At 31.0% G+C, this 26,959-nt stretch overlaps 3 protein-coding genes across 3 annotated transcripts; 1 reads left to right on the top strand and 2 right to left on the bottom strand.

The window, feature by feature from the left end:
- Nucleotides 1–985: 985 nt before the first annotated feature.
- LOC143078067 (uncharacterized) lies at nt 986–9,109 on the bottom strand. Its single transcript, XM_076253059.1, has 6 exons — nt 8,972–9,109; nt 5,291–5,309; nt 3,005–3,078; nt 2,711–2,729; nt 2,263–2,336; nt 986–1,532 (listed from the first exon to the last, which is right to left on the bottom strand). The coding sequence occupies exons 1-6, from the start codon at nt 9,069–9,071 to the stop codon at nt 1,495–1,497; spliced, it is 324 nt and encodes a 107-aa protein (XP_076109174.1). The 5' UTR covers nt 9,072–9,109; the 3' UTR covers nt 986–1,494.
- Nucleotides 9,110–15,863: 6,754 nt separating this feature from the next.
- On the bottom strand, nt 15,864–20,735 carry LOC143078554 (titin-like). The gene is made up of 3 exons (XM_076253415.1): nt 20,659–20,735; nt 19,148–19,462; nt 15,864–16,201 (listed from the first exon to the last, which is right to left on the bottom strand). The coding sequence occupies exons 1-3, from the start codon at nt 20,705–20,707 to the stop codon at nt 15,864–15,866; spliced, it is 702 nt and encodes a 233-aa protein (XP_076109530.1). The 5' UTR covers nt 20,708–20,735.
- A 1,451-nt stretch (nt 20,736–22,186) lies between these two features.
- LOC143078066 (uncharacterized) lies at nt 22,187–26,427 on the top strand. The gene is made up of 5 exons (XM_076253058.1): nt 22,187–22,652; nt 22,955–23,150; nt 23,993–24,159; nt 25,714–25,818; nt 26,059–26,427. The coding sequence occupies exons 1-5, from the start codon at nt 22,200–22,202 to the stop codon at nt 26,383–26,385; spliced, it is 1,248 nt and encodes a 415-aa protein (XP_076109173.1). The 5' UTR covers nt 22,187–22,199; the 3' UTR covers nt 26,386–26,427.
- Nucleotides 26,428–26,959: the final 532 nt, after the last annotated feature.

Here is a 26,959-nt window from a genome sequence, read left to right as displayed (position 1 = left end):
TAACCCAGGATCATTTCTACGTTTTTTTTATGTAAATTAACTGTTTAAATATTAAACTACTTAAAACACTAATGTTATCTACCAAAGAGATATATAGCATTATCCCGATCTTTCGTAATTTTGGTTTTTATTTTCAACACATTTGTATCTCCGTATTGATTTGACCTTTCGCCTTCCATTGAATCGATCGCAATTAATGAGTATTATGTAGAAGAAATCATATGCCTTGAATCTTTCATCACTTTGTATTCATACCACATCTTCTTATTTCTATTAAAATTAAGTTATTCGTTTGGATGTTCTATCGAATGTATCAACGATATAAAAGGGACCGACGGTTGACACATGCTGATGTGTCATGCTTTACATAGAACCAGTGACCACTTAGGGTTTAGTCTATGTTGCTCAGTATTTACTTGTTTTATGTCGTGATTTGTTGTTTTTCATTATATTGTTTTTCGGATTTTCATCATGTCATTTCGTTTTTGACTGGGGAAGTGTTTATTTGTCTGTCACGTTTCAGGCTGTAGTTTCCAGGCATGCGTTTTGTATACTGTTGTTTCTATTTTTTTTTTCGTTTTTTGATTGTTTGTTTGCTATCGCATTGTCAGTTTGCCATCGATTTATCCGATTTAATATATCTTTGGGCTATTGGTCCACTCTTTTGATGCAACATATTCTGTTTAAGTGTGAAACGTTGTATTAGTTTTGGCACTTGAAAATGTGTTGATCGGTACCAGCGATAAATCATCTGTGATTTAGAAAAAATGTTATTTAAGGTAGTTTATTTAAGGCCACACTTTGGGCCCCATGTATTCGAAAAACAAATAACAATCTCATAGTTCCTGAGGCATTATTCTGAGATACATCAGTAAACATATATTGAATTTTGTCTTAAAGGTTGGTATACGGGTTTAAATTGTCTATCATTTAGTGCAAAACCTCAAAAATTGAAAAATTGAAAAATCATAATTGACAACAGAACAATATGAAATAAAATTTAAGTATGAAACTAGATAATTGATCTTGCATTTGATACTTAGTAAAGTATAAAATTGGTAACTTCAGGTGAGAATATAATTGCAATTTTACTTTATAACGTTAGTTTAAAATATAAACGAAAATTGACGAACAAACAATACTATTATTATAGTGCAACATGTAATTACAGTTCCTGATTCTGTTCATTTTTGTTTACGAATGACTCAAAAAAGTTTAATATCTTCTGTTTTTTCATTCCATCATTTTGGACATGAATGAAAAAATAATTGCTATTATCATTATAGCTTATTTTAGTCAGATTGTATGCAGATTTTGAGAAAATAAATCATGTTTAGTCATGTTACGACTATAGCCATTTGTGTGAAACCTTGCATATGAAATATGCCTTATTTACCCCAAAAAATGGAATAACTATTCATAACTTATAACATAACAGTAATGCAATTTATCGGTGGAAACATTCATTGAACTGGTATCTTTCCATTCTTTCCATCAGAATACTTCATTGTCATAAACATTTTCTACTGGTCCTGAAATAATCAAAGAAATCAAAAATAAGATAACTTGTGCATTTTATTATAATTTTAGTATCAGCGTAAGCTTTTAGAATAAATCATTAATTTGAAATTGTGGGAAAAAATCTATTAGATAACGTTCAACATATTTTTATATAATTAAGATTGAAAACGGCAATGGAATATGACTAGATCTATCGTGCTTACAATTGAAATTGAAAATAAGGAAGTAGGCTATTATAATTTAAACAATGTAACGAAATAATAATAAACATTTGTCAAATTTGTATTCATCATCATGTCATTGAAAAATGATACTTATTTGTCTATTCATGTCTAATAACAGTCATGGTTAGAGTTTGTACATGTATTTGACATATTATGTTCTTTGTCAGTATCGCAATAACAATATTAATAAACCGTTTAAATTTTAATTTTAAAAAATAAACAAAATATTAAGTATATTTTAAACTTGATTAAAAAGAACGTTACACGATCAGCATATACGTACTTATTCTAAACATTTGTAATACTAGGAGGTTAGACACCATACTCCTTGCATTTTGAAAAAAACTTTTACCCTCAACTTTTCTGCCTATTCATTAAAAAAACATAGTCCTAAAACATTTTCTTCACTTTGATGATAGATGTTTGTGTTTTCAAATTATATACCGGTATGTCTATAAGACAGCCTAAATTAAAGAGATAGTTCTTTTCTCATTTACTAGTATTATAAGATACTTACTTTGATTGGTATATAGTTCAAGATTTTCCTTGGGATTTTTGGAATCTTTTCGTATATCTGTCTCTGACGGTTGTCTACAACAAATAGACAGAACGTAAATGAAGTATATGTGAAAGGGATTTTGAAAAAAAAAATGTTACACATACATAAACTTGTTTTAATGCGACTGGAAGAGAGACATACTTTCCAGTTTCTATCTCAAGATTTCGTACTATTTTGATTGATTCTTGATTCGTATGGCAGTTGATGCTTGTATAGCAGGTTGATACAAATCATGTAAATAAATTTACACTATTATGGCATTGGTATAACTAATTTGATGTATATATATTTATAAAAAAAAAAAAAAACAAGCCCAAATTGAAACAGAATGTACTGGTTTTTCAGAATATAACTGTAAATGTTTTGTTTATGACATTTGCATTAAATTAATAAAAAACATACTTACTTTCTGAGTTGTGTCTGTTCTAAAATGATAAAGAAGGCATCTCATTTATTTCAACTGTATAGAGTAACAGCAGATTTACTTTATTTTATATATACAACAAAATACGAAACAACAAGCAAAATTGATTTAGTTTAACTACATTTTTGTAATAACGTTTTCAAAATAATTCAAATTCTCATGTCACAACAATAAAAAGACGTCAATTTTGATAAATGAAACGTAGCAAGTATTATATTTGAAAATATTATATTTCATATACTTTGACAGTCGTTCTTGTAATAACTTCATAAGTACCTTTCTGGTTTTGTAGTGCAGTATACATGCTTGGATTATCTTGGTTACCTAATGGTTCGTAGAGGCCCAGCGAGCTAGATAAGAAAAAAAAAGGAAAAAGAGTGACATGTTAGCTTTAGAGTTGTTACACGTAAACATGCGGAGTTTTGGCTACGCTTCACATGAGAGGTTGACTTATAAGTATTTTAACAACGTTCACGCATGATAAATAAGCGTCTGTGTCTTGTCAACAACTAGGTTTGTTTTAGTCTTATTTAGCTGGTATCGTTTAACATGAATCTAAATCATTCAATGAGATAAAGAAGTAATAGGCAAAATCATTTTAATGGCCAAATTAATCTACCTCAAAATATCTTGTTATACACTGTAGGAAAAAAACCTCTACACAATAAACTATAAAATATGATTGGAATACACTTGCCACATTTCTTTTCAAGTTGGTTGTCTGACATGATTTGAGTTGTTCTACATATACTTTCAATTTGATTTGATTATAATCATCGATTGTATTTGTCTATTTTTCTTATGTTATATACAAATCAAGGACTTTTTATCTTCACTTTGTTTATCTGTGAAACTACACTGAACTCTCTTTCTATCAGCGTCGTTCATGTTTGTTATTCACATACTAATCACACAGTAATATGTTAGGTGCATAGTTCATGCAATCCATGTTGATATTGGAGGCCGAGAAGTCTAAGTTGCACGTATGCGGTGATCACTGTACTTAAGAATTAAATTGGATTGAATGCTTATTCTTGTAAGTTGGCTGTCAACGCTTTCACAACCCTATGAAATTACTAAAAGAGGCAATTAAACTTTTTATTACGCTTTTTCGTTATGATCACGAAAACATGATAAAACTATTTTTTCTATTATTTATCTGTGCACTTTATTATGAAAACGCCTCATCATGAATGTTACAGTCACTAGTATCACGATTTCAGTCTGAAACGGTCATTTTGGTCTGATCATATCTTGATTGACTGGATTTACCGCTAGAGAAAAACGTCAAGATTTTTAAGATCGTTAAGTCGCCGTTCCGATCGATAGTGTCATCAGGTAAATATGTTCGTTTTAAGGCATGTCAAGATAAACAAGACTGAATCGTCTAGCGGGCTGTTTAGATCCGTTACGACTGTGTCAGACCAAAACAGACCATGGATACAAAATTACATTCAAAATTTTCAGACCCTGTTTAGATCCGTTCAGTATACCGGTATGATACCACGAGTTACGCCCCTTCTGCTTTATAATGCATTTTAGATTAATATATATATATATTTATTAGAATTTGAAGTATATTTTGAATAAGTAAAAAAAAATAATTTAAGACTAAATCTTCTGATGATTCTTTATTTCTGTTTTTGTTTTGTTGAGGAACTAATAAATTATTCGTCTATATATGTTGTTCATTTTTTAATAAATGTTAGTTTATATAAATATATATTGATTATTAAATGCAAGGACTTATGTTAATTGTATACACACCAAAATGTATGCCATAAATTTAACCTTAAAATGTTGTGAACACCGGATGAAAATGTTTTTTGTATTTGAAGATTAGTAACGGAAAATCCTAAACGTAACCTAAAAAAGTTAAGAAGATGTGGTATGCTTGCCAATGAGACAATCCACAGAAATGCAGCGGAAGCAAATTAACACATGCATATTTTTGTTTTATGTCTTACAGTCATTTTGATATGAATGTTAATTTCAGAATGACTCGAGATTGATGTGAGCCAATAAAAAAACCGTATTGTATTGAAACAAACAACTTATGTAATTATTTAGGCATTAATCGACAAACAGTTGTTCGATTGCATGTAGCCTTGTTGGTTTAGTTGTCTAGGGCACACAATGGATCGTTCAAATCCCAAAAGATTTTCATCGCAGTTTGAAGATCTAACATTGTTGGGCCAAATTTTGAATACTGACTTCATTAGCGCGAATATCAGCTCCCACTAGCGGGCTCGCTTGATATTCTTGCTGATAAAGTTAGTATCAATAACAAAAATACCATTATTCTGTATGTATCATTCAAATGAAGGTTCTTATTTCCTTCACTGAAAAGAAAAACTACAGTAAATCAAGAATCAGTCCTTAAACGTTGTTTTAATCAATAACAAACCATGTGTTTACATATGTTTTCACGTCGTCTAATTTCACTTAAAAAAAGTAAAAAACATCAGCAATATCTTCATATATGTGTACAGGAAAGTACGATTTGTGTTAATTTATGTGATCATTCATGTCAAGACTTATACAGAAAATAGTGAAACTTACGATTTGGATGGTATTAGACCTAAAAGTATAAAGAGTTGATATTATTAATTCGTATATTTTAACTAATTTGATTCGTTCAGGGATAGTCACATGTTAAACTATATTTTCGAAGGTAGACAGAAAACCGCGGATAGCAAAAAGCGTATTGCACGGTTATTTTTCGAATATTAAAAAAAAAACGATATGCTTTGTGATGTCATGTAATGAATTTCATGATCATAATGAAATTTTAAAAGTGTTATTAAAAAATATCTATGATCGATTTTTTATAGAAAAAAAATCTTCAAACACATAAGAAGTTAAAAAACAAACATAAAAAATAAATGATAAACAACTAATATGTTTTTATTGACAATATGATATCTATAAAAGAGGGACGAAAGTTACCAAAGGGGCAGTCAAACTCATAAATCGAAAATAAACTGACAATACCATGGCTAAAAATGAAAAAGACAAACAGACAAACAATAGTACACATGACACAACATAGAAAACTAAAGAACAAACAACACGAACCCCACCAAAAAATAGGGGTGATCTCAGGCGCTCCGGAAGGGTAAGCAGATCCTGCTCCACATGTGGCACCCGTCGGTTTGCTTATGTGATAAAAAATCCGGTAAATAGTCTAATTCGGTAGGTCACATTCATGAAAGGGAAGGGGATTGTAGTTACGACGCAAGGAACATATCCGATATCATTTGTGAAACGGTTATTCCATAACGGTCAACAAACTCGAGTTGGCGTCCGTAAAATTTACAAAGGGATGATTTTCTTGTGAGCAGCAATCCTCTATCAAGAAAATCATGATAGAAATGCACGCACGGGAATATCGTATCAATTGGGAGATATATACCCCGTATGCAGGTGCTGCTGGAATGTTGCTACTTAGAAATGGAAAGCTCACAATTGAAAAGCTGAAATCATCTCTTTTGTCGTAAAGTTTTGTTTTCAACCGACCCTCATTGTCAATATCTAGATGTAAGTCAAGATATGAGGCCGACTGAACTGTATCTGTAGTATCCTTTATCTCTAGTTCGATGGGATAGATCCGTTCCACATAGTCACCAAATTTTGAATTATTTAGTGAAAGAACATCATCTATATAGCAGAAAGTAGAGTTAAAGGATATCGCTAACTTCTTATCTTTCTTCCTAAGAAGTTCCTGCATAAAGTCAGCCTTATAATAATAAAGAAACAAGTCGGCAAGTAGAGGGGCACAATTTGTTCCCATTGGAATGCCGACAGTCTGTTGAAAAACACGTCCTCCGAACGTAACAAATATGTTGTCAATCAAGAAATCAAGCATCTTGATAATATCAGTTTCAGAGATTGTTTTGTTTGAATCAGAGTGATCCTTTACAAAGTAGAATGTATCCCTCCCTACGACAAGATACTTGTGTCTACGTTGGCCATTCTTTTTTATGAAGCAAAGCAATACCAACTCTTTCAATTTGTCTTTTAGTTTGGAATGTTGAATACTTGTGTAAAGAGTAGAAAAGTAAAATGTTTTAATACTGTTACAAGATGAAAGAAAGTTAGATTGTATGTACTCTAAAAGATCTTTGGAATTTTTAAGTATCCACATCTTCTTCACGCCACCTCTAGAATAGGAAGTTTCACAATAACTTCGAAGCCCATCTTTGATTGCTGATAAAATAGATGTTAATAATTTCCAACAAAATCAAACTACAATTTTTATACAAATATGGTCGGAAGTTAATAATATAACAATTATAGCGTATGTATGAGGTCAATACAGAATATATCGACCAAAAGAAGTACATCGTCCTCGGACTTCGTCCTCAGTCAATATACTTCTTTCAGGTCAATATATCCTTGTACCGACCTCATAAAAATTGTATATACTATGTAAATACATTACTATTAGATCACATATACAATGGTGTGTCAGTATACAAATCAAGAAGACAACAACCCATGAACGGAATGGGATAATTTCCAAGTCAATTTTAGGAAATGAGTTCGTTGTTACCGATTGATATCACTTAGTCGTACCGGGTATCGAATACCCAAATCATACCCAACTAATCAGTGTCCTATTGTTGTTCTCTTAAGCTTAAGCATACCATATTCTTAAGATTTAGCATTTTTTATCTGGGAGGGGGGGGGGGGGGGGGGGCTGGTCAAAATACAAGGGGATCAAGTTTTTTTCTACTTGTAGAAAAGGGGGGGTTAATTTTTTTTTTTTATATATTTTGCACATGGAAATGAGTAGTTTACAAACTTCATGACTTTTTTTACATGAAATTAAGAACAAATTAAAATTAAACCAACAGCGATTTGTGCAAAATTTGGAAAAAAATTCAAATCACACACATCTTGAATGAATATAGTGTAAAGCAGTTATTTCTTCAAAAAATGATCAAATATTCATCTAATCTCATTCTGCATACAAACAGTTGAATATTGATACAAAAGATGATACTGAGATGACGAACACGGTCACCATATCAAAATTTGGACGTAACTATCAGACATTTACAAATGAAATTTGACAATAAATGAGTAATTGAATTGTTCAAGCTGATAGCATTAACTATCTATATAAAAATTTACCGAATCCATATGGACATGATGGAGATTTTGAATAAGTCCTAACGTTTAACTTAGGTTTGTGCATGGTTCAAGAGAGGGACATAGAATAGATCCTGCTGTTGTTACTGTTTCAAAAAGTAGTTTTTTTACAGAGTTACTTAGGAACAAGGTTTTTTAATAGCCCAATATAGGGAACAAAGCTTGCTCTACCTACTACTATTCATACAATAGCACTTTTTCAAGGCAAATATGTTTTTGGACTCAATCAAATGTCCTATCAATGCGCTAAAATGTCCTCAGTCGATCAACTGAGAATATTTCATGTTTGCAATATTTCCATATTATAACATAATTTTGTTTTATGTTTAAAAGAGAGGGGATCAAATTTTTTTAAAGATTATACGGGGGGGGGATCAAATAAAAATAGTGAAATATTATGGGGGATCAAGAAAATTGTATATGTTTGATTACAAAATGACCAGCCCCTCCCAGGTAAAAAATGTTTTCCGGGAAATTAAATATTAATCAAAATATAATTAAGGTGGTACCCAACACTACAGGGAGATAACTCTGTAAAGTCAGTCAAACGTTTTAATTACGTTCTGTTGTAAAAGGAATATTAAGCTTCTCAATGATCAAAATTGGTGTTTGTCAAACTGCTATATAACCAGTGTAATTTTTCTGACAAAACGGTTGGTTCAAACTTTTTGATTTTTTTTATATTTTTGTTTAAGGGTCAAAGTAAATACTTTGGCAAAATTTTATGAAAATTAAACGAGCCATATTAATTTTAGTGAAAGTGTTGGGTACCACTTTAAATTTCGAAAATTTGCGTTTTAATTGTCATATTAAATACCTCTCAACAGAGATATGCTATGAAAGAGAGGATCTTAAAGATTTTATGGCTTACATTTTAAGCATTTCTCAATCACCCCCCCCCCCCCCACCCCCTAATGTACCGTGAGGGCAAATATGTTCATGAGAAAACTGTTCATTACGTATTATATTGGAAAAATCGCCTCGTCCTAGAAACATTTGTCAAGGCTATATTTCTAAATTTCTATAATCATTTCCACGTTAGGTGTTTTTGTTTTCCTTTCCTTTCAAGACTGTCTTCAAACTCACCTTTAGGATTCTCTAAATCATCATAAACGTTCAGCGTGTCTTTGATACCAAGTGATTCGTAGGTTTTACTAGATCTGTTAAACATAAAATCATAACTCATTTTAACATATCAATTCAAAAACTAAGTCAATCGACTGATATGAAAATAAAATCTTGTATATGAAACCAAAAGCTACTTAGAGAATGATACCAAACTTTATGTTACAAACATAAAGTTAGTTAAACCGGTGTTCATTTACACATCGTCCTGGTTTAGTTAAAAACCAAAAAAAAATCTCATCAAAGTTACTATGCATATAATAGTGTTTCCTAAAAGCGCGTTTTGTCTACTAAGGACTAATAAGTGACGTTCCAATAAATTAAAGGAGTTTTTGACTACTGGCCGGGTGATTCTTTCGGGGATGAAACCTCCCCAATCAGTGGTATTTGTTGCTTAAAAGTGATTGTAAATGAATCAAAATACCACCCATATGATTTTGAACATCAGGCGCACGTTTGGTCTTTTTTTTAGTGTTTCAAATTTTGCTATCACTCTTTTTTTATTAACACTTTTGTAACTTTTTTTGTGCTAAAAATTGATATAATGATAACAAAAAATGTATTTAACATTATACCTTCTGCCATATTCCTTCAAACTGGATCACACTGGCACAAATATTATACTTTACTTTCATACTTTAATTGTTCATTTAAAATGTATCAGTGTTGGTTAACATAAATCGATTAACCTGTTAACTGTCGAAAGACTGATTATCGAATATCAAATATCGCTGCTTTATTTACAGGAGTTTTGTTTTCAATGTTGATAGATTTGATATAAATCATGTTTTAAAATCATATATAAATATTGTTGAACTTGAAATGATCGTTGTGGTACTGAATTTGACGGATCAATTGTCAAGTTTATTGATTGATACTTTTAACCTCAAAACATGATTTTACAGAATTAATTAGAATATATAAAAAGTGTATATCCGCTTGGTGCAAGATTTAAAGTAAACATAAATAAGCATATACCTGTTTTGAACAGTTGTAAGCGTAGAAAAACATGTAATTACGCCACCTCCATCGTTTTTTTTTTAAAGATTTTATTTGTTTTGTTGTAAATCGAAATTTGGGGCATTTTGACATATACATGTAATTATGAAGTTCAAAATTTATAATTTTTACAATTTTGTTAAAATGCTTTGTAAACTTTAATATTTTGTATGATTTCGATTATGATGGCAATGATTGAATATGTAAAAAGTGTCAAATAAGAAAACAATATCTGATAGCAATATTCATGATATTATTAGTTACACAGTGTGTAAATTTCGTATTAGGACAATTGAACACTGTGTAACGAATTTATCCTGATTTTGTTATATTTCATATTATTATATTCAAATTCAATTTTGGGACAATATCAATATTATATTTTAGATATTTAATCTAAAACTGTGAAAAATTAAAAATATTATGACTATAAAGCAACTCAATTTTTTAATTTGTTTTTATCAGGTCATTGGTATAAGGGAGATAATTCCAATTGACGTAATAAATAAGGGAGATACTTCCAATTGACGTGATAAAAAAATTGTACTGTAATTTATTAGGACAATATTAGCCAATCAAATTGCGAGAAATTACTCTAAATCAGGATAATGGTTCATCTTAAAATTTATTGAATAAAAGAATAAAAAAAAAAAAATTTGTAAGGTTCTTGTTCTGTCATTTAAGAATATCTCTGTGTAGAGATACAAGACATTTTGTCATTTAAAGAAAAAAGAGGGGCGAAAGATAACAGATAGACATTAACACTCATATATAAAACAAAATGACAACACCATGGTTAAAAAAAATACAAACAGACAAATAATAGTACACAAGACACAACATATACAACAAAAGACTTAGTAACACGAACCCCACCAAAAACAACAAAAGGAACTGTAGAGGATAACCATCACAAAGAACTTCTTTCAAGGGTACAAATTGAAAAAAAATAATATCACTTTGCTCGCTGAATATTATATAGATGTGTAACGGGTAAGATTCGAAACGCGAAATTAAACATATGAAAGTTTACGACATGTAAAGAGTGGTAAACAAGATATTATAATTAACGCTTATCTAAAATGAATAGTACATATTCACCGATTTATAAAATTGTGTTTTATAAAACTTTAATTCTCAATCAAATCTCATATATACTCACTGTTTTTGCTTCACATCTAAAACATAATCATAAATGAACGAATTAGCACTTGATGGATAAAGTATTATCTTCAAGAGTTCTGTATCGTTTTGTCTTATACTTTGTCTAGTAGATTAGACTGTTGGATTTCCTGTTTATGATTGTTGTACATTATTCATTTTGGGCCTCTTTATAGCTTGCTGTTCGGTGTGAGTCAAGGCTTCGTGTCTAAGACCGTACGTTGACCTATAATTGTTTACTTTTAACAAATTGTGATTTGGATGGAAAGTTGTCTCAATGAAACTCATACCACATCTTCTCATTTCTATAATGTATCGAGCAGTTTTGATTTACCACTTGATTCCATCGGTCTTTTGTCAGTTATTGCGGAGTTTTGTATATAAATACTTACCACATTTATTTCCAACTTCTTCGTACTCATTCTCTTTTTGTTTTTCCTGGAACTCCGTATTTTCATGAGATTTATCATTTCTTAAAGAAAAAGAAATAATATTAATCATGGGAATAGATTATTGTATAAGTGTAGTCTGAATTTAAAAAAAAATTAAATTATAAAACATAAAAAGATGTGGTATGATATCCACTGAGACAAATATCCATCAGCCTGAAATAACGTGAATGTCCATCGTACGGTCTTCAACAATTCAATACTACTTTGTAAGCTATGAACGGCCATGTCATGACAAAATATCAAACAATAACGGCGTGATTTATGAAAAAGTAATAAACGAATAAAATCGAAACAAAGTTTCAGTATTTGATGTATATGTAGTACATGTTTTCTATTTCTTGTAAACTATGTTTCTTCAATATTCAGTAAATCCGTCCATTTGACGTTTTTCGAATTCTTATTTAATGCATATATGTATGTTTTTACCTTTCTTTTGAAATTCTGCATCATTACTGAATAGTTAACATTTCTTTAGTTTTCTATGTTATGTCATGTGTACTATTGTTTGTCTGTTTGTCTTTTTCATTTTTAGCCATGGCGTTGTCAGTTTATTTTCGATTTATGAGTTTGACTGTCCCTCTGGTATCTTTCGTCTCTCTTTTACAAGCACAATATTAATTGAAGCAACACATATACACTCATTGGAAAACAACTTTTACCTTTTTAAACTAATATCATTTTCGGTTCTATATTTTGTAATATTAAAATTTTATAAACAAAATATTTATCTTACTTTTCTGTTTGATACTGTCCTGCAAATTAAAAGAAAACGGATCTTTACAACTTTGATTTACCAATAAATATTTTGAAAATTATAAAATAGAATATAAATATTGTCGGCATTGTATGTCATTTTATTTGGGTTTTTTTAACAAATTACATTGATTTATTTTGTCGTTTGTATGCCTTTCAGTCTCTTTCGAGGACGTAAATTGTTACTCTTTTTGATTTTTTTTTCTGTCATTCTAAGGTTACGCTCCTTCGTAGTTTTGAAATCAATCAGTTGTTTGAACATTTTTCGATAAACTTGCATAAACTGACATTAGTGAAGCTTCATGAAAAAAACATATATTGTAGATACAGCAGATAGACGTTACTGTCGTTTTTCAATGTATGAAAGTCAGTAACCAACGACAACCACAGATTTACTGGTTGTTGGCCTAGATAGGTAATTTAAAAATGGCAGAACTTAACATGTTTGTGAGCGCCCAACCTTTTTTCTAACCAAGGACAGCAAACAAAAAAAACAAAACAGACAAATATGTCGAAAAGGGCTTGATTCGTGTGCCATTAAGCATAAATAACCCTCACAAAGTATTGAAATCAAAACGGACTCACATCTTCCAAAACTAGTCCAAAGCCCATTTTATTTATGTAATAAATCATATCGAAAAAATAGAAAATTTGCTTAACAAAACATTGTATGACTTTTTTTCTTTTTATGGATGAATTATACATGCACATGTAAGCGTTTTTTTCAGAATTCCACATTTAATCGATTTTGTGAAGTCATTTTTCATATTTAATGAATGATGTCGTTTTCAAGCCGTGCATATACAATTCTGTATGAGTAAAAAAAAATGTCGTCAACCAATTCTTTATTTTCTTTTCAAGAGTAAATTCAAATTACGGAATATAAAAAGTATCTTTGTATAGTAATTTTATCCAAAAACTTTGAAGTGTTTTAAGAATATTGTTAACGTAAATAAAGACCAAGGCAACTATTTCGTTTACTTGAAAGTGCACCATCGTTTGAGTAGTTCAATGTGGAAACAAAATATCATTGGCTTTTATTATTTCATAGCTTAAACTAACTTTGAATAAGTGCAAACCTTTTCTCCTTTTAAAGAACACGATTCCCATAACAGAAGCACATACAATTCCTACTATAACACCCGCTCCTACAACTCCACCAATAACAGTACTTGATGATGTCAAAATGTCTGTAATGGATAAATAACCAAATAACAAAGTATGTCGATATTGATGTTTCTATGTTGGTGAAATACTGCATCCGTAAATATGTAAAAAATTTTCAGTGGAATAAATCTATTACAGACCTTAAGATTTTTCACTATTTTAAGGTCATATCTTAAATGTATACCACTAAGTCATGGCTTCTATTTTACAAATGCCAAACTTCTAAAATGGCAAATCCTATGCGTAAGATGATAAAACAGGTTTTTCCACAATTCAATTATATGTCATTATTCTGTATTTTCAGCAGTCAAGTACATTTATGACTTCAAATTGAAAAATCAATTTCATCATTGTTATGATAATAACCGAATAGTTTAATACATAATTTTGATAGTTAATGCATACATATACATTAAAGTACATATTACGTTAATGCTCTTTTGGTTTATTTATAAAAATAAAAACAACGAAAGTATTACATTTTGCATTGGAATAACAAATGACGAATCTTGTTTTAATGTTTTCAATTGTTGTTTTTGTTTAATTTTTATATTTATATGCATTACATAAATCAAAGGAGCCTGATTTGTTAAGGAAAAATATCACTGTCTCATAAATTCATCGACGTGGCCTGGTATGATATAAGCGCGAACTATCCTTTGAGATAGGAGAAGGGAAAACCTACATCATTGCTGGGTGCCATAAAAAGCTGTTTAATGGAAAAAGGGTGTATGTAATGAAACTTAATGCAACATGAGGACTGCCTATGTAAACAGCCAATGTCATTTCACTGCAATACAAAAGAAGTTGTATCGACTGCAAGATACTAAAATGTACTACTATTAGACAAATGGTAAATACCAGATATATTCATGTAATGTGTGTAACGTACTTTTTGTATTTTGGGAAAAAGGCTACCAACTCCAAACAGTAAATAATTGGACAGGGAGTCAAAAACAGAACATGACCAGACCTAAGCCACTATTGAAGTGCTTTTAAAGCAAAAGTGTATGCAATGCAAAAAAGGGGCCCTCGAACAATCATCATTTTACGGTATGACTGCAAATTATAAACCAACTAGATCTTGTATTATTGAGTTGTTTTTTATGTTGATATATCAAATCATCATTTATGAAGTACAGCCACCGTTATGTATTGTAGGACAGCTTGCTTTCTAATATGTATGCACTTTGGGCCTGTTTTAAGTAACACCATTCATCATTAAATACCTTATCATTAATTCGTGTGCTTTGTTATCAATTCTACAAATATTTCATAACCAAATATTATTTCATTGGCAAGCATAATTATCACATCTTCTTATTTTTAATAAATGAATTGTAATCTGTAAATAACTGGCTCTAGTTGTAAGGAATGTTGCAATGTATTAATCGAGCCGAACAAAATATCCTTACTTACTAACATATACTCTTTTAAATTAAAACCATTAACAAAATAAAAGAATATATATATATATAAGTATTGCCTTTCCGACTCACATAATCTGCCTTGCAAGATATTATAATTTACTGTGACTTCATGTACAGCAAATGCGTTCGGTTATTAACATTTTTCTATTTATATATTACAAAATTCAATATCAAGTACACAATGAAACATATGTGGCAAGTTTCAATTTTACGGGCGCCAACACGAGTTGGTTGACCGTTATGGAATATGCGTTTCACAGATGATATCGGATAGGTTCCTTATGTTGTAACTACAATCCTCTTCCCTTTCACGAATGTGACCTACCGAGTTAGACTATTTACCAGGTTTGCAATAACATGAGCATCACGACGGGTACCACATGTGGACCAGGAGCTGCTTCCCTTTAGGAGCACCTGAGATAATCCCAACTTTTTGGTGGGATTCGTATTGTTTAGTTTTTAGTTTTTCGATGTTGTGCCTAGTGTACTATTGTTTTTCTGTTTTGATCTTTTAACCATGGCGTTGTCAGTTTATTTTTAATATATGAGTTTGAATGTCACTGTGGTATTTTTCGTCCCATTTTTATGCTAGTTCTAAATACGAAATGAACAAAGATTTTCAAGAAATTTACAAAACATTTGTATAGAAAAAATAAAAATAGAACGTATATTGAGCATTAGCAACACAACAAAACAGCTGAATAAAATAATGTGTGAAATGATTATTCGCCACTAGACATTTAACATTCCATCACATCTAACTCATTGGCATGAACGGATACCCGCGTTGATGCTACAGAGAATATATCAGTTGATATGACGACGGTCGTGGTATATATGTTACCAACAAAATGGTAAAAGCATCAAACAAATTGCGAAAACTAGATTCATTCATACCGGCATGTTAAATATAAATTGTGTACCTGAAGTAAAGGTAATTATTGAATCTGTGTAGTTACTTCTTTTCCCTGCAGTATTTTCAGAAAACATTTTTAATTCATATGGCTCTCCTTCCTGTAAGTTCTTTACTTCATATGTTCTACGTCTCTTTTGTTCATTTATACCTTCTACACCAGCTGATACTGTAGTCCAAGATAACGATCCTTGGACTCTGTATTGTATGTAAAATGTTTGTGCATGTCCGCCACCAGAATTTGAATCCCAAACAACTGTTATACTAGTAGTTGAAGTTGTTCTAATATTAAAATGACCTGGAGTGTCTGGTACACCTAGGAAGTTGACCATTGAAATGTTAATGTAGTTTATAATTTGTAGTCTAAAGCAGTATGACAAATTTAAATAAAAAATCTCGAAGATGGTGTTCTGTTACATGGACAAAGCATGAAGACAGGATGTCATGTCAAACAGTGCTTTGTTAAATTTTTGGTTTGTAACCATACAGTTTGTTTTCTTTTATCTGTCAGATTAAAAAAAGATTGGTGTTTCGCTTGTAGAACCTCGACATTACACATAAAAGAAGTAACATAGTATTTGCAATGTACGGTCTTACTAGTACATTATACACTATTTAGAACTGAAATTTGAAACAGTAAGAAAAATAGTCTTCCTTGTGATGTTTACAAATAGTATGAATATACCATTAAGCAATATTTATCAAAGAAATTAAGCAGTTATTAACGAAAATATTAGAACCTAACCTAACAACTAAGGCCGTTTTTACATTGACCTTAACTCGGTGTTTTGTTAGTATAACTCACACGTAAACTAAACACAGTTACGTTCCCATTGATAAAACTCAACGTTTACATGTAGTTTAAATCATGTTTTGTCTACATGCAGTCGATAGTCAATGAAGCACCTAGAACATTTATTTTACCATGTATATTTAAGGGGGAACAAATTTGGAATACAATTGATATTTATAACAATTATTAAGAAAGTTCTTTACAGAAATATTTGTCTAAACTTGATATATTTATTTGTTTTTAAAAAAAAAATTACGTAGCTTTATTCACCTTATCAAGACCCAAAGAATCATCATTGCCGAACACATAATTCATTTAAAAAAGTCTTCCCGAATCGACTGCATGTATACAAAAATATTTGCCACTGGTCTTTACTCCAACAACGATTCACTCATAAATGCATTACCAAAAAAGTGTGAGATAAATTGTATTGCTTGTCTAGTTTCTCAGATCCGTTAAAATACACATAGAAATAAAAAAAAAAACATTACCCCCTCACTTTTCCAAATACTCATTGGAGTAGAAATACCATTTGAAACAACAGAAAAGATAGAAATGTAGTGATCCTTAACATCTCAATCCTTTTTCTTCGTCTGTAAGCACACTGCTGAAGCCAAAGTTTTCTAATGCGTAATCGAGACATCTTTAGTATCTTAAACTACTGCAAATCATCAAAGTGACGTTCACAAAGGAGCAACCACTTAACTTCAAAATGTGGAGGGGGGGGGGGGGGGTATTTTTTTCTAAGTCAGAATGTTTTTCGCGGGAACGTTTTAATTCAGTTTTTTTCGATGCTAGCAATTATTTTTTTTCAATATTTAACACTATAATGTATGGGGAAACTCGGGATTCAGATTTGTTTTTATCATCTATATTAAAGCATCTATATAATAGACCAGATTTATTTTTTTATCAAATTGTGGATCACAATGTTTTTCAAGAAAAAATCAATCCCCCTTTTGAAGTCAAGTGGTCGTTCCCTAATTGCTAGAAAAGTTGTCTGAAAAATTTGCATTCTGTTCTACGTAGTGAACATTTAAATGACATATAGTTTACAAGTGTGAACAAATCTTATGTACAGGTGTTTAAACAAGGTGCTTAATTTGAAACCAGTGTTCATTACATTAAACTAATTGTAAACATGTTTACTGTACATGGCGTTTGGTGTGAACACGGCCTAAAAAAACAGAAAAAAAAACAATAATGTAAAAATATAGCTAATAGCGTAACCCATCATCCACAGGTTCCCACACCTGAATGAAAAAATACAGATATGCAAAGATAGTACAGTAAAGGAGGGATTTTTTTTGCGGTAACTAGTAATCATGAAGGTAAAAAGGTGTGCTTGATTTGCATTTGTCATTCGCCAAGCGTCAATGTGCTGTGATAATAAATATGACACATAAAATATGATATGAATACATGTATAACATAGAAAATAATAACAATAATAAACAAGAAATATTTCAAGTGATGACACTAGAGTCGGTGCATGAAAGGGAACAAGAATGTTAAAGTGTATCACTTGGTGAGGATATTTTCGGACAAAAATAAATTTTACAGTATATTTAGCATAACATTTCACAGCATTGACATAGTTTTGGCATCTTTAATTTGGTCTTTGTTAAAATATTAAGGCTTAAAATTAATTGTATCATAGTTAAACCAATGAAACGTTAGCCTTTTTAGGTGTGATGCTATTTGTTTGGGGTCATCCTTTAATTTAAGTGATTATAAATCTGAATTGACAATGGAAAAGGGGATTGTGTCAAATAGATACCACCCGACAAAATAAAGAATTGAACTTATTACCGGGTTTGTATTAACATGAACAACATGACGGGTGTCACATTTGGAGCAGGATAAGCTTACCATTCCGGAGCACCTAATAGCCCACCAGTATTGGTGGGGTTCATTTTACTCAAACTTGAGTTTTTCTGTTTTTAGTTTCGTGTATTATGTTTTATCTTTTTGTCTGTTTTCTTCTTTTAAGCCATGGCATTGTCAGTTTATAAATACATGTTATGGTATTTATAGGAAGTTTACGATACATAAATGGTAATCTTATGTGTTTTTCATAATTTATTTGAAACAAGCGTTTCAATTTACCCGCATGTATAAGCTCCGTGCCAATGTCAATTCGAAGGCTCCTTCTGCACTTACATTTTAAATATCTAGTTCTGTCTTTTTTGTGTATTCCTCTTGTTTTTTTATCTGAAAATTGATTGCCATTTGATTTCATGTATAAATGTGCCAGTCACAACAGTCACAACAGCTAATAAATGTTTCGTTGAGTTGGAACATTAGATTCGGCTATATGATTTAAAAAAAAGTCTAGACAAAAGATGAATTATATCTTAATTAGTGAGAGCTAAAGGTCATATATTATTTAATCATAACGTTAAAGAGACGTCGCAGATATAACAATTAAAATGGGTAAAGGACAATCAAAATCATCTCTATACTTACTAATAACAGTAAGTTGTAGTCTACTAACACTAGATGTTCCAGAAAGTGCACACTCGTAATTCCCTTCATCACTCTTTCTTACATCAGATATACTCAGATGGTAGTCTCCTGCAGTATGATCACCTGTGACAGTTAATCTGGATTTTAAATCTAATGGTAAATTAAGGTTTATTACTGTCCCGATTGTATATCCTGTTGTTTTGCCGTTTATTTGTTTATTCCAATCGATTGTTCTATCCGCAGTAGCCGTGTATGGACATTTCAACTGTATGATTGACTCCTGAACTGCAGAAACTGCAGTTACCTTATTATATCCTGAAGTGAGAGCAAATAGTTTAACAATTATGAATAAATTATCTCTCCATTCAATTAAATATAGATTTTTAAAAAAATTATAAGATTATTATCGAAAGTTTTCGTATTAAATATACATAAATAAATTAGCAGGTAAAAAGTATCAATCAACTAGATAATGCCTTAGCTATCACAAAAACCGATAACTAGAATGAATGCATAACAGTGTCGTCGACCGTTAAACGTTTGTTGGTTGTAACTTGTTTGTCAACGGCTATGATTTTATGCTCACTCAGTCTATCAGAGGCCTTCCTGTGGGGATTGAAATAATCACTTGTTACACATTTCGATACATAAAATGAAACTTTCTTTTCACAAAGTTTTAAAGGAATTTGTTTTAAATAATGTATACCCTCACTAACAACAGTGTCATATTTATGAATAATAATGTTCAGAGCTTATATCATTAAATAATAATAAAAAAATAGGTTTATTCATTGTAAAAATTTTAAGTTAATGGGGTTAATTCACAGCATATCTTAATGACTAAGCGAACAATTATTTCTTTGTTTGTGATTATTTAAGAGTCGCCTACTATTTTATTCAATGCATATACATGTGGGTTTTGTTTGTGAAGAGGTCTAGCTAATTAATTAAAAAAAATCATTTGAATTGTTTGTTACCATAAATCGATTCATTTATTCAGATATTTTTCAGTTTGCCTTAGTTTCAAGTCCAACACAATTTTTCACGAATTTTGTATTTTTCTTACAAAACTTATATTCATTCTTAAAAACATACGAGATGGCATAAATACAAATTCATGACACAAAATAACAAAATATTATACACAAATTTTACATTTCATCAAAACAATAACTTAAATGCAAATTTCACAGTTCACAGTTATTACTAAATCATGCAAATGTTCATAAAAACTGATTGCATACATGTTGGCATTAGCTTAGAGTAACAGTGTTATAGTTTTAAACGATACTTAATTTATTGGGATCTCCTTATTAGTACATTTATATCTCACATGCATTTACTATCAAAACTAAACTGTGTCCTATAAGAAGAAAAATCCTATTTAGACTGCCTATCATAGTTACATGCTTGATATTTTAGGTACATACTATACTATTTATCTTAAAAACATATGCGAGAAAATCAAAGAAATAACATAGAAATTTAAACCGTGTGTATATTTTACTTACGGATTACAACGAGACAGAAAAATAAACAAATCGACATATACATCGCCATTTTATCAACTTTGTTCGTCCTGATTTGATCTATATTTAACCGGCGAATAAAATGCTCTTTAACATGTTTAAAAAAGATAAATAAAATATACGTGAATTAGAGAATGATAAATTCAATGGTAGTCATGAATAAATTTAAATAGACATTAACTTGAGGTTTAATATATATATATAGCAAATTTACAGATCTAACATTGTTGGGTTGATGTTTAGACGAGTTGTATATACATAATGTACACAGCCGTGTATCACCATCATTGTTGGTGATCCGATGGATAAATCTGTTTTAGAGTTGTCACTGACTCAGACGTACTTATAAATATAATTATTTTCTGTGACTGTATCTTGCATTAATTTGTAGGATCCTTTACTATAGATAATTTAGCTGATCTGTAACAATGACATCTCCATGCCTTATATATCATGTACTGTAGTACGACGCTAGATTAAAACTGACGAGGAAAGGTAACACACGGCCACCGAAAGCCTTATTACTTGTGAAGCCCAGGTGGTCGTGTGGTCTAGCGGGACGGCTACAGTGCAGGCGATTTGGTGTCACGATATCTCAGTAGCATGGGTTCGAATCCCGGCGAGGGAAGAACAAAACATTTGGTAAGCAAATTTACAGATCTAACATTGTTGGGTTGATGTTTAGACGAGTTGTATATATATATATATATATATATATATGTAAGACTCAGATCGACGTCCGGTCTCTAATCGACGTCCGTTCCTCAAATCGACGTCCAATTCTTACGTAACAATAAAACAAGACTCCAAATCGACGGCCAATTTTATGCCCCTCTAATCGACGTCCAATTTTTGGCTTCTCTAATCGACGTCCAATTTTCAGCTTCTCTAATCGACGTCCGTTTTATGAACTGGCAGCAATGACGTCATAACTTTATAAGATGACGTAGTAAGTGTCTTTCAGACAGCAATGATGGAACAAACCAACACAGTACCGGATGAAGGGTATGTTTTCGAAAGAAAGAGAAAAAAAGGGATAAGCAAAGATCCGAATGTCGAGACTTTTTGGGCCGACATGCCTTATTATGTGGAAATAGCTAAAGCAAAAGAACAAAACAGCAAATGGGGTCCGAAAAAAATTATTGCAGAACTAAAACTTGGATTATCTGAGAGAGTAGTAAAAACGGTATTAAGTCAATATTTCTATGATCAAAATACAGATTGTTTGTTCAGAAAATCTATTGATTTAAATGTTCACCACAGAAGATGTGTTAGCAAAAATGATTTGGTGAATATGATAAAAGAAAATCATAAAAAGGACCACAGAAAAGCAGACACAATATACGAAGCACTAAGGACAACAGTATTTCCCGTTGTCAGAGAAACCATTAAAATTCTGTTCAAAACAGAAGTTAAATGTCAGCAATGTGCCAGTGCTATTGATTTACCAAAAACTACTACAACACGCAGACCAATTCCAGCTACGTATCCAAAACAGTCGCTGGCAAGTAGATTTGAAAAAGATGCCAGCAGTAAGAGGATATACATATGCATGCAACATAATTGATTGTTATTCAAGATTTGCCTTTGGAGGACCAACAAAAACCAAAACTGCTAAAGAAATAGCAGATTTAATTCTAAAGTATCTTTACCTGTTAGGATCACCAAGAATTTTACAGTCTGATAATGGAAACGAATTTTCAAACTCCAACCTAGCAGATGTTATTGATGTTTTTAAAACACGACAAATTCATGGGCGTCCTTATCATCCCCAAAGCCAGGGCCGGGTAGAAAGGTTTAACAGAACGTTAACAGAGTATTTTAGAATCCAGATGTCTGTACACAAAGACTGGCCTTCTGAACTTCAAGAGTTTTACTATAACTACAATAACAGAGTCCACAAAGCCACAAAGCCAGCAACGCCTTATCAGTTATTTTTCCAGCGACCAAACTTCGCTCCCCCAGTAGATGAACAGGTAAGTTTCGTTGAAAACATATTATTATTTAATTAATTAAAAAGATATATGAATATGCTAAATTTATGATGTAACGCTATTTTATTAAAAACAAAGGGAACCTTGAATTCCGTATTTGCAAAATATTTGTAAATGTTCAATTTAATTTATTTAAGGAATAACTGTAATACTTTTTCTGTCTATGAAAAAATAATATAAAAAATTTGGTACACACTGAATAAAGCGCGTATGTACTTTAGATATTACTGCATCTCATGCAATTAGCTCATTTTTAATAGTTTTACATTTTAAAATATTTGTAGATTCCATTCACAATCCTCACCCAGGAGGAGAGACTATTTTTGACCACAGCACATTTGGATGTAGAGGATAAAGATTTAGAACCTCATGGTACAGAAGAATCTACAGAGACCCATCAGCCCGAGGTCGGTGATGGTTTCATTAGTGAGCACATAAATGATGGGGTTTATCCTAGTGAAGAAAATATTTCATTTGAAGGTATAAATTTAGTGTACATTGTTTTTTTTATTAAAGTATATTTTTTTACCAAAAAAGGAGATTTTCAGTGTTAACTTTTGCACGTAAAATAATTCATTTTTTGCTAAATAGCTTTTGGATTTTCGAGTCCAAGTTAATAACAATAAAAAAACACACAGTTCATCATCTAGTTATATATACATGCTGTAAAGATGCATGTATACATGTATTTGATATTTACTGGTAAAATTCTACACTAGCGTGCTAAAAGTATCCAAAATCGTCATTAAAAATACGCTAAGACGACTATATATCGTTCTAGAATCTACTAAATATTTGCCACTGGACGTTAAAAAACCAACAATAGATATACACTATAATATTATAGTAGTCTACGACAAACGTTAATACTTTGTCACTTACTAACTAAAATTAAAGTAGGTACATGTACACATGTTATCCTTGTGAAGCTGGTTTCCGCGGGACTAAGTACGGTCTGATGTCTATATACACTGCTAAATTTGTATGTATGTAGCATACTTGATATTCTAATTGGACACCAGGCTAGTACAATTATATCATACGGATATGCATATCATTTTGACGTACCTTATGGTAACTCTAGTAGTATTATAAATGTTTTTTTTTTTTTTTTGTTTTTTTAAACTCTTTAAAGTATTATGCATCTACATATTTAGGGATCTTTCTTTATTTCGGTGTACTCGAACTGCATAGGTTAAATATTTGTTCAGACAATGTTAACTGGAATAATTTCAAAAATAAATAAATTGCATAAAACCAAGAGGGACGGTTCTAAACTTTAAATAATAAAGAATAATATATAAATATATTTTTTAACCCAGAAGCTATGGATATACTTGAAATGGACACGAATGAAGAAGAAACAAGTAGAGGACAAATTTATTCTACGAATAACAATAACATCACTGAAAATGTCAATAAGGAAGCAGAGATATCAAAACAGTCAAATCCTGTAGAAGAAAATCCTGATGAAAGAATTTGTGATGATGTACGTGTGTATAAATTTACTGTGGAAAACTTGTGAAAGTTAACTCTAAATTGCAAAACAAATAAATTGACATAATAAAATGTTTTATTTGAAAAGTTTGTAAGAGGATTACATATATTTTTTAAAGTTCATAAACAATAAAAATTTAATTTAATTATAACAAATCAGTGGGCGTATTGCATTTCCGCTAATTTTCCAAAGTCCCAATACTACGTTTCCGCAAATTTAAAGTATACGTTTCCGCAATTTGTATTTATTACTTTTCCGGAAAATTACCTGGTAAATTATAAATATGTGAATATAATTATATTAGATAAATATTTTATTTTATTTTCTTAAAAAAGAAAAGGTTCTGATCTTATATCTTCAATATATTAGATATAACTAGTTGACTCTGGATTTTGGTAAATGGCTAACACATTTCTTTGGTTTGGCTTACTTACCAACTGACATGATTAAAGCATGCTTTGTTGAATTAATAGCCGATTCTCCATCTGACGATAAATGCATAAAGTTTGCCGATTATATATTGGAGTTTTATATAGATAGCAATTCGAGATTTCCACCAACCATTTGGGCATCACGTCCTGACCCCGACCAAAAGAGAACAATGAATGGTACCGAGTCTTTTCTTTTTTGTCCATTGGCGGATTCAGGGAGAGGGGGCTGGAACCCCCCTTTTTGGGCCGATCAATGCATTTGAATGGGAACATATAGTTGGAACCCCCCTTTTTGTCCTGGGTTGGGACCCCCCTTTTTTTAAAATGGCTGGATCCGCCCCTGTTGTCTGTGTCGATGTGTTATTGAAACTGCAAACAACATCTTACATTAAGATGAGAACTCTAACTGTAAAAGCACCCGTTCGGAAGTATGAAAAGGAGAAGATGAACTTCCTTCTTGAACAAAATATAAAACTTTTAAACAGAGAATGTACTACTGTGGACTTTGTACGACGTGTGGGCTACAAATATATCTGCCAGAACTGACTTATGAATTCATATCAAGTTATATCGGATTAGTGCTAACTTTTGAACATATGTTTTCATCCATTTTAATGATGATTTTTACTTGCATGTTTTGATGACCTTTAACTTGATAAATACTGATTTTTTTATTATGGCTTTGCTTTCGATCAACAGGTATTCCTTAATTATTTGCGGACAAATAATAATTATTTTTTGCGGAATTATAGTTACTTTTTTCCGGAAAAGTAAGATGCGGAAACGTAATCTATTTTTTCCGGAAACGTCATCTTTTTTTTCCGGAAAAGTAATGCCAATTTGCGGAAACGTAAAACGCCGAAATCAGTACTACACGAAAAGAATCGTTTTAACTTATACCAATTAAACATGCTTTTCAAATTTTTTAATGTTGATGGGTGACTGTCTCAATAAAGTATAATAACATCTCATGTATATATACTTTATGTGAAAATAGAAATTAATATTATATTTAAATAAGATTCAACAAATTTATAAACGTCCGAAATGTTTTAAACAATATTCGTATTTATGGAAAAAAAACCTGAAACTATACATTTTTTTCTATTTTTAGGAAGCTGTTGATTGCGATCCATTGGCCAGTGCCAGCCACTATTACAGAGCTTTATACGAACGCCAGTTTGGTACAGATCTTACAAATGAAATTAACCCAAATTACGTAAGATTTTGATGACAATTGTTGATTTGTTACATTATTTCAGTGTTAAACTTAAGCTTATCACTTAAAAAGATAAACTATAAAATCTAACTGATAATATTATCTTAATTGACGACATATTGATCGTAAAAGTGCTTTTTTTCTTAATATTTACAAGTTATAAATTTCGGTCAATCTAATCAATTGCTATATAAAATCTTAATTTCAAATGTACTTTTAGACTTATAATCTATTTTTTAGAATCCATGTACTTCACGAAATCAATTTGTTAACGAGGGACTAATGGAATATTTGAAGGAAAAACAGCTAGAATTATATCCCTTAGAGTTGTTTGGTGGAGACTCCGAAAATGTATTTACACCTGCAGTGGGAGAAGTTTTACAGTTTAGGACCAATCCCGCCATGAACAAGGGAACAGCCGTATTTGTTAGTGGATACTGGAGAAAAGGAAAATGTATAAATATCATCAATAATATGTCAAGAGGAAAATTGTTTGTAATAGAAGATGACAATACAAAATACAAATTTGAACTCAACAGATACCAGCTTAGACCTTACAATTGTTAAACATATTCTCAGTGCCAAATAAAATATATTTAAAAAATATGTTTTTTTTTATTACCAGCTATCTAATTAGGTTTTGATACGGAATTAAATTATATTCATTTAAAACAAAAAGATGTGGTATGATTTTTACTAAGACAAACATCCACCAGAGTTGAAATAAAGGCAACCATACGGCCATCAACAATGATAAAAACCATACGGTAATGTTATTGATTTAAATCCGCTTCATTATTTAAAAAAGCCATACTGAAAATGACATTGAATACAGAAGACCACAATAAATGTAGGTCGTTGTTTTTTAGCAATATTTGGACGTCGATTAGAGGATCAAAATATTGGACGTCGATTTGAGAATGTGACGTCATATTTGGACGTCGATTTGAGGATTAAAATATTGGACGTCGATTTGAGAATGTGACGTCAGGTTTGGACGTCGATTTGAGGAACGGACGTCGATTAGAGACCGGACGTCGATCTGAGTCTAACATATATATCTAGGATAGCACGTAGATTTATGATAACAGTTGATGTAAAACAACGGGTTATCTCAAAATGAAAAAAAAAACACAATAGA

This window comes from Mytilus galloprovincialis, chromosome 6 (genome assembly GCF_965363235.1).
Source record: "Mytilus galloprovincialis chromosome 6, xbMytGall1.hap1.1, whole genome shotgun sequence".
NCBI classification, from domain to species: domain Eukaryota; kingdom Metazoa; phylum Mollusca; class Bivalvia; order Mytilida; family Mytilidae; genus Mytilus; species Mytilus galloprovincialis.
The sequence above is the reverse complement of the archived record's forward strand: the minus strand, read 5'-3'. Positions and strand labels throughout refer to the sequence as shown.

Excerpts from the sequence above, each read along its gene's own strand:
- LOC143078554 (XM_076253415.1), bottom strand. The coding sequence starts at position 20,707 with ATGGCGATGTATATGTCGATTTGTTTATTTTTCTGTCTCGTTGTAATC. Across the intron at positions 19,463-20,658 it reads TTTCTGTCTCGTTGTAATCC|GATATAATAAGGTAACTGCA; the intron begins GTAAGTAAAATA and ends CTCTCACTTCAG. Across the intron at positions 16,202-19,147 it reads ACTACAACTTACTGTTATTA|GTGTACCAGACACTCCAGGT; the intron begins GTAAGTATAGAG and ends TCAACTTCCTAG.
- LOC143078066 (XM_076253058.1), top strand. The coding sequence starts at position 22,200 with ATGCCAGCAGTAAGAGGATATACATATGCATGCAACATAATTGATTGT. Across the intron at positions 22,653-22,954 it reads CTCCCCCAGTAGATGAACAG|ATTCCATTCACAATCCTCAC; the intron begins GTAAGTTTCGTT and ends AAATATTTGTAG. Across the intron at positions 23,151-23,992 it reads AGAAAATATTTCATTTGAAG|AAGCTATGGATATACTTGAA; the intron begins GTATAAATTTAG and ends TTTTTAACCCAG.
- LOC143078067 (XM_076253059.1), bottom strand. The coding sequence starts at position 9,071 with ATGAGTTATGATTTTATGTTTAACAGATCTAGTAAAACCTACGAATCA. Across the intron at positions 1,533-2,262 it reads TGAACTATATACCAATCAAA|GACCAGTAGAAAATGTTTAT; the intron begins GTAAGTATCTTA and ends TGATTATTTCAG.